At 46.9% G+C, this 7,987-nt stretch overlaps 1 protein-coding gene across 1 annotated transcript in view; it reads left to right on the forward strand.

Annotated features, from left to right (window-relative positions):
* TPR (translocated promoter region, nuclear basket protein) overlaps window positions 1-7,987 on the forward strand; it is a gene marked incomplete at its 5' end in the record, with an annotated part of 33,164 nt that overhangs the window by 18,488 nt on the left and 6,689 nt on the right. Inside the window, 10 exons of the mRNA XM_009083595.1 lie at window positions 9-209; window positions 1,742-1,803; window positions 2,719-2,927; window positions 3,237-3,509; window positions 4,500-4,648; window positions 5,449-5,532; window positions 5,843-6,043; window positions 6,698-6,829; window positions 7,333-7,423; window positions 7,881-7,987. The exon at window positions 7,881-7,987 is cut by the window's right edge and continues 81 nt beyond it. Of these exons, the coding sequence (XP_009081843.1) occupies window positions 9-209; window positions 1,742-1,803; window positions 2,719-2,927; window positions 3,237-3,509; window positions 4,500-4,648; window positions 5,449-5,532; window positions 5,843-6,043; window positions 6,698-6,829; window positions 7,333-7,423; window positions 7,881-7,987 (1,509 nt within the window). The remainder of the gene's footprint in view (window positions 1-8; window positions 210-1,741; window positions 1,804-2,718; window positions 2,928-3,236; window positions 3,510-4,499; window positions 4,649-5,448; window positions 5,533-5,842; window positions 6,044-6,697; window positions 6,830-7,332; window positions 7,424-7,880) is intronic.

Here is a 7,987-nt window from a genome sequence, read left to right on the forward strand (position 1 = left end):
GCAATTAGGTAGAGCAGCTGACAAAGGAAAATGAGGAGTGGAAGCAGAAGAGCAGCTCCCTGGAGGAGCAGAAGACAGAACTGGAGGTGCGGATGAGTGCGCTGAAGTCCCAGTACGAGGGTCGGATCTGCCGCCTGGAGAGAGAGCTGAGGGAGCAGCAGGAGCGGCACCACGAGCAGCGTGACGAGCCCCCAGAGTCCACCAACAAGGTACAGTGCCTCCTCAGGAAAATGAGGAGTGGAAGCAGAAGAGCAGCTCCCTGGAGGAGCAGAAGACAGAACTGGAGGTGCGGATGAGTGCGCTGAAGTCCCAGTACGAGGGTCGGATCTGCCGCCTGGAGAGAGAGCTGAGGGAGCAGCAGGAGCGGCACCACGAGCAGCGTGACGAGCCCCCAGAGTCCACCAACAAGGTACAGTGCCTCCTCCTGCTGGGCAGCTGCAGGGGAGCCACGCAGCACCACTGCCCAGCACCACTGCCCAGCACCACTGCCCAGCACCACTGCCCAGCACCACTGCCCAGCACCACTGCCCAGCACCACTGCCCAGCACCACTGCCCAGCACCACTGCCCAGCACCACTGCCCAGCACCACTGCCCAGCACCACTGCCCAGCACCACTGCCCAGCACCACTGCCCAGCACCACTGCCCAGCACCACTGCCCAGCACCACTGCCCAGCACCACTGCCCAGCACCACTGCCCAGCACCACTGCCCAGCACCACTGCCCAGCACCACTGCCCAGCACCACTGCCCAGCACCACTGCCCAGCACCACTGCCCAGCACCACTGCCCAGCACCACTGCCCAGCACCACTGCCCAGCACCACTGCCCAGCACCACTGCCCAGCACCACTGCCCAGCACCACTGCCCAGCACCACTGCCCAGCACCACTGCCCAGCACCACTGCCCAGCACCACTGCCCAGCACCACTGCCCAGCACCACTGCCCAGCACCACTGCCCAGCACCACTGCCCAGCACCACTGCCCAGCACCACTGCCCAGCACCACTGCCCAGCACCACTGCCCAGCACCACTGCCCAGCACCACTGCCCAGCACCACTGCCCAGCACCACTGCCCAGCACCACTGCCCAGCACCACTGCCCAGCACCACTGCCCAGCACCGCTGCCCAGCACCTGCACTGCTTGGGCTCCACTCTCTCTGCTTAGGGGTACACAGGCTGGTGTTAGTAGGCACTCAGAACTCAGAGTTTGAAACTGATGTTTTGCCGTAAGCATAGAATTTTAGAGATTGGAATGGACTTTACAGGTCATCTAGTCCCAGGCCCTGCCCTGGGCAGGGACACCTCCCACCAGAGCAGGTTGCACAAGGCTCATCCAACCTGGCTGTGAACACTGCCCGGGTCAGGGCATCCGCAGCCTCCCTGGGCAATCAGCTGACAAGCAGCCAATTCTGTCGTTCCCTGTGAACTGGCTGAGGCACTGCATGCACCCTGCTCTCCAGTTCTGTACTTTACTCACACATTCAGCATAATGGGTTGTGGCTGCCCTTGTCCCAGAGCTTCAGACAACACCTGAGGAGGTACTGAACCGGGTCACAGACTGGCTGTGGCTGGTCTTGAAGGATGGTTTGCAAGAACCACGGAGTGTGACTAGGTAAATGTCTAACAGCCCTTTCTCTAACGGACTTGTTAGCAGAGAGATCTGTCTGCTGAAGAGTTTCCAGATTGCTCACCTTGTGTTCACATGCACATGACATGAGACTTCTGTGTCTTACTTAACAGGTCCCAGAACAGCAGAGGCAAATCTCACTCAAGTCCACTCCTACTTCAGGTGAAAGAGGAATGTGAGTTCAAGAGTTTGGGGGTTTTGCAGAGTTTCTGTTGTTGATGTTTCTTGGTTTTATCTTTATGTAGTTGCTCTTCTCTTTAGTAACCACTGGGTTTCCATAATTTTTCTTAAACAGCTTTGAAGATGCTGATTGACATGTTGTTTCTCCTGTTTTCTCAGCTACACCTAATCAGTAAAGCTTTTAAGCTGGTAAATCGTCACATTAATCATCAGGAACGTGGCATCTGGGAAACACAAAAGAGTTTTGTAAATGTTTTCAGACTTCAAGATTCTTGAAGTTGTATAGTTTTGATTGTTACCTTTTTGGTTTTGGGGAGATTCTTCTGTGTGCAAGAATCTCAAACATGAGAAGTGACCTGAACAGATAACTGTAACAATTGATGAAAGTCAAGTGCCTAACCTCTGAAACGAGAGATATTGCTGTACTACTGAGTTTAGGTAACGAAATCCCTTTCAGTTTTTATGACAGCATCCTTGTGAGAGCAAGACTTCGAAAAATGCCTCGTAAAATCTGGCTAGTCCTCAGCCCCGCTAGGAGATGATGTTGCTCTGTATTGAGTGACTCAGTTAGATTTGATGTAAAATGTATTACTTTACTAAAGTCCCAGCACAGCTAATAGTACCAGCTGCACACTGCTCCTTTTGATCTGCTTTCAGATTTGCCATTGATTACCTTTGAAGAAACCTGTCAAACCTCTAGGCTGGGCAGAATGTGCTGCTCATGGCATAGTGTGTCTTTGTTCTTTTTAACTATAAAAAAATTGGAAGACAATTCCTTGTGCATTTGTCAGGCTTTCAAGTTTAAATAATTAAGAATTGGTGTTTCTGGCTGTGAGAATATGTTTATATTTGGTGTTTTTAAAATCTGCTTCCTCTACCACCGTGGCAAAACCAATATCTTGTTTTTCAGTGCTAGCACTTCAGATCCCCCAACAGCAAACATTAAACCAACTCCTGTGGTGTCAACTCCCAGTAAAGTGACTGCTGCTGCAATAGCTGGGAATAAGTCTACTCCAAGAGCTAGTATCCGTCCAATGGTTACTCCTGCTACAGTCACTAATCCTACCACTACCCCAACAGCCACAGTTATGCCTACAACACAGGTGGAGACTCAGGAAGGTAAGTGTTTTAGTATGGTAAAGGATCTGCAGTACTCATCCATTCTTCCTGTGCCTTGAAGTCTCAGTATTGATTAGTTTGGAAGTGCCTTAAGTAGTGTCAGTGTCCCTGCACCTCTTTCAAGACTGCACTTCTGTGGCGATTTCCGTTGCAACCAAGTTCATGATTCCTTAGCTGAAGATCTATATAAGCAATGTTAACTCACCTGCAAAACATTGAATCTGCTTATTGAAGGCACTCTGAAATGGAGGGTGTGATCTGTGCTGGGTAAAATAAAGGCAGGTGAATGTGCTGCTCTTTGCCTTTCAGCTATGCAGTCGGAAGGACCTGTGGAGCACGTTCCAGTCTTTGGAAGCACCAGTGGCTCTGTGCGTTCCACCAGCCCTAATGTTCAGACATCTCTGTCTCAGCCCATCCTGACTGTTCAGCAGCAGACACAAGCTACTGCATTTGTGCAGCCCACTCAGCAAAGTCACCCCCAGATCGAGCCTGCTGCTCAGGAGCCATCCCCTGCCATTGTGGAAGTTGTGCAGAGCTCTCAAATAGAGAGGCCCTCCACCTCTACAGCAGTGTTTGGCACAGGTTGGTGTGATGCTGTAGGCCTGCCTTTCTGAATAGTTCTGTTTCAGATCTCCAGCTGGACCCTTGGCAAACCAGGCCTCACTTCAAAAGAATTTACTCTTTTTTTTTTTTTTTTTTTTTGCCTCTCTCTAAGTTTATCGAAGGTTTTACAAACCTCTGAGGTTAGGCTCTTTCCTCACCCATCAGAAAGATTGCCTCTGAAATGCTGTGGGCACTGTGTTCCTGAAAGTAAAACCTCGTGCGTTTGTTTATCTGTTCAGAGCTCCTTTGGGATTTAATACATTTAACCTTGCCTCTGCTTCTGTGGTGCTGTGGGAGCAAAGTTCATTTCAGGCATCAGGAGTAAGCTATTAAGCTTGAACATAAAATTTAGAGAAAGTCTCTAAAGCTACTCACTGTAATACCTTTGCACTTCTTTTTGTCCTACATAGTGTACATTTTGGTGTAGAACATTTATTCATGGAATCATAGAATCTCAGACTGGTTTGAGTTGGGTGGGACCTTAAAGATCATCCAGTTGCACTCCCTGCTGTGGTCAGAGACCCTTGCACCAGCTCAGGTGGCTCCAAACCCTGTCCAGCCTGGCCTGGAATGCGTGCAGGGATGGGGCAGCCACAGCTGCTCTGGGCAACCTGTTCCAAAATACACTTTTGTAAATTGCTTTGTTCTGTTTTGTTTTGTTTTCCAGCTGTTACTCTCTTAACCTTTTAGACTTACTTGTCCGAAGCAAAGATGCTGGAAGTTTGAGTTGTACCCTGAAGCTTAAATTTGGGGTCAGTTAGGTTGTGAATAAAGGTCTGAGAGTATAAGGCTTGTAACAAAAGGGGCTAATGTCTTTACAGCCTAGGGCACAGCACAGTGTGATTTTCATTCTGTTTGTTACCATTCCATGCAGAAAAAGAGATAATCTTCCAGAGGAAAATACCAAACCTTTGGATTTGCTGGTTTGTACATTTGTTGTTCTGTAAGTAACTGAGGGGCTCTTTAAAGTTTCAGCTACCCCAAGTTCTTCACTGTCCAAACGTTCACGAGAGGAAGAGGACGATAACACTGTGGAAAACTCGGACCAAATTTCTGAGGAAACAGTGGAAGCACCTACTTCAAAGAAACTGCGAATCATGCAGAGAGTTGGGCCTGAGGTTTGCAAGGACATAAAATACTGCTACTTAACCTGTTCCTGGGGGAAATTTTAGGGGGAAGAGCAAGTGTATTGCTTCAGAGCAAGTCAGTTCATTCTTAACGTGACTTGTAATCTATCGGGGAGAAAGCAACTAAGTTGGGGTGTCTGAGAAGGCAGAGGTTAGACCAGTTGCAATGAATGATGCAAACCCTAATAAACTGTAAGATGGAAGAGAGAGGGCCATATCCTAGTATTGAGGAGGAAGAAATTCAAACTTACTTCAGCATGGGCTGGAATCTGCAGTTATTCTGGATTACAAACCAGTGTACATGAGGAGATGCCAGGGAAGCAAAGACAAGTTCCATGGAAAAGCTTACAGGAGATGTATGTGAATGTTGTTGTGAGGGAATTGGGATGTCCTGCAAAATAAGGAAAGAACCTCACAGGAGGCAATTCATGAGCAGTGTTAAGGAAGTCTCTGCAAGAGGGATGTTGTATAACCAGAAGGGTAAGATTGTGTCGGAACATTGTCACCTGAGACGATGGAGGTGGGATGGGAAATCTTGAGGGGTTGTTTTTGGTCCTGAGAAGTTTTAGACTAGTTGAGGTCCATTGGGCTGGAACGAGGAAGTTGTATTTTTCCAGGGCAGAGAAGTGGGATGCTAGATAAATGCAGAGCTAAGGGAGAAGAAATTGTTGTCTATATTCTTTGCGGAAAAAGATACTTGTTTTTAAAGACCTAAAAAAAAATAATCTCAAACATGTTAAGATTTAGGGCTAATGACATGTTTTAAATGAGAAAAATGTTTGTTCTTTCAGGAGGAAGTGACAGCAGAAGAGAGCACTGATGGTGAGGTAGAAGCACAAGCATACAATCAAGACTCGCAAGACTCGATTGGAGAAGTAAGGATACTTGAAAATAAAAAATGTTCAGCAAAAATAGCTGTCTTCCTCCTCAAACTCTCAGTATTTTTAGAAGTGAGATCGCAAGTCAGATCTGGCAGGTTGCCAGTGGAAATCACAGCCTTTTGAAGTTTAGCCTGGCACTGTTCAGTTGCTGGCAGTCATCAGTTGCATTCTCCACTCTTTGGTCAGTTTGTAAGAAATAGCAATAACTAGTGTTTCTTCTAAGCATCAGAGTCTGGTTCTCTCCTCGTTGCATATGATGCATTTAATTTTGTTCCTTCGGGTAATTTGTTTTGATCTGTGGCAGGGTGTGACACAGGGGGAGTATGCTGCCATGGAGGATAGCGAAGAAACTTCCCAGTCTTTGCCAATAGATCTTGGATCTCTTCAGTCAGATCAGCAAAACACTTCTTCATCTCAGGATGGTCAGTCCAAGAGAGATGATGTCATTGTCATTGACAGTGATGATGAAGATGATGATGACGAAGAAAATGAGGGGGAGCAGGAAGTATGTATATCATGGAATTACTTTATGAACTAATGTATGATTTTTGTCTTTGATCAGATGTAAAGCTCACGAGGCAGGACTAATTTAATCACAGAATCATAGAACCAACCAGGTTGGAAGAGACCTCAAGAGATCATTGAGTCCAACCCTCCCGTGGTCACTAGCCCATGGCACTAAGTGCCACATCCAGTCTCAGCTTGAAAACCTCCAGGGATGGGGAATCCACCACCTCCCTGGGCAGCACATTCCAATGCCTGAGCACTCTCTCCCTAAAAAATCTCTTCCTAATATCCAACCTAACCCTCCCCTGGCAGAGCTTGAGTCTGTGCCCTCTTGTCCTGCTGCTGTTGCCTGGGAGAAGAGACCAACCCCCACCTGACTCCAACCTCCTGTCAGGGAGTTGCAGAGAGTGATAAGGTCTCCCTTGAAGAGACCTGCTAGTTCAGGCAAAGACACCTGCTAGTTCAACTTGATTTTTTTTTTGCCAGCCTTTATCTGAACCCTCAGGCTTTTCCATCTCCTCTTCTACCCTTGTCCTGTTGAAGAAGGAGTGAGGGAGTAGCTGGGTGGGTGTTGATCTGTTCAGCACCTCAGCATTTGAAATTATGCCACTACCTTGTCTGCACTTAGGGCTCTTTTATTGTCTTATCGTAGGACTATGATGATGAGGAAGAGGAAGATGAGGATGATGATGAAGACACGGGGATGGGAGATGAAGGTGATGACAGTAATGAAGGAACTGGTAGTGCTGATGGTAATGATGGATATGAAGCAGATGATGCTGAGGTGAGATCTGTACCTTATTTTGTAGCCCATTAAATTCCTTGCATCTGCACAGATGTGAATGTTTGGAGGGGAAAGTCTTGGTATGAGTTCATCCCAAAAAACTGAGGCTGCTACTAGGTGAGAGTAATGTCTTTTAACTGGTGTTTGCACAAGAAAAATCAACTTTGAGTGTTTAAGAGGACTGAATGAAAACACTGAGTACTGGAGCCAGCAGCAAATACTGCAGTGGCAAAGCTGGTAAGGCTTTTCTAAAGCTGAGCATTTAATTTCTATTGCTGAATAATGATGGCTACACTGTTTATGTTTGGGTACATGCAGGTACACAAAACTTCTGAGATCTCCTACAGTTGTATACGTTGACCTAATTTTGTAGATATTTACAGAAATGTATTAAGATTTTAGTATATTTGACTTTGTTTACTTTCTGAATACTTTTGTGCTGCTTTTATATTCTCTTCACAACTTAGAAGTTTAGTGCTAAGTCACATTCTGTGGGTTTTTAGGGTGCTGATGGTACAGATCCTGGAACAGAGACTGAGGAGAGCATGGGAGGAGCTGAAAGCAACCAGAGAGCAGCCGATTCCCAGAACAGTGGTACGGTTATTCCACGGTTCTTCACAGTCTGTGTCTGTAAGGGGAGGGAAACGGAGAAGCTGTTGCATGTGTTAAGATATGCACTTAAAAGTAAGAATATAAGGTGAAATACTAAAGGCCATTTTAATCTGAAATGTAGATTCCTTTGAAATTAACTTTCCGCGTCCATTCTAGATTCTTTTGAAAACCCTGCAGGCTCTGGTTGCTGTGGAAAATTACTGGCTCAGTAGATTAATCTCTCTTAAAATGAGCACCTGAATAATTAATAGTTTGTTTCAGTGCTGGTGCTGAGGCTGGCATCAGTCCTCTCCTCAGTGACTGTCAGTGACATTACTGAGCTGTCCCCATGCTTCCAAGGGTACAAACCTGTAAACGTGTGCAAAATTTGAAAATTTGCCTTCATACTTTCAGCTCAGTTTGGAGGACGTGGGTTTACCCTTTGCACTTGATGTTTTAGGAGAAGGGAGCACAAGTGCTGCAGAGTCTACTTTTCCTCATGAGACTTCAAGAGAGCAGCAGCCATCCTCTGCCTCCGAGAGACAGCCGCCGCGGCCGCCCCAGTCC

The sequence above is a fragment of the Acanthisitta chloris genome, unplaced genomic scaffold (assembly GCF_000695815.1).
Source record: "Acanthisitta chloris isolate BGI_N310 unplaced genomic scaffold, ASM69581v1 scaffold21521, whole genome shotgun sequence".
NCBI classification, from domain to species: Eukaryota; Metazoa; Chordata; class Aves; order Passeriformes; family Acanthisittidae; genus Acanthisitta; species Acanthisitta chloris.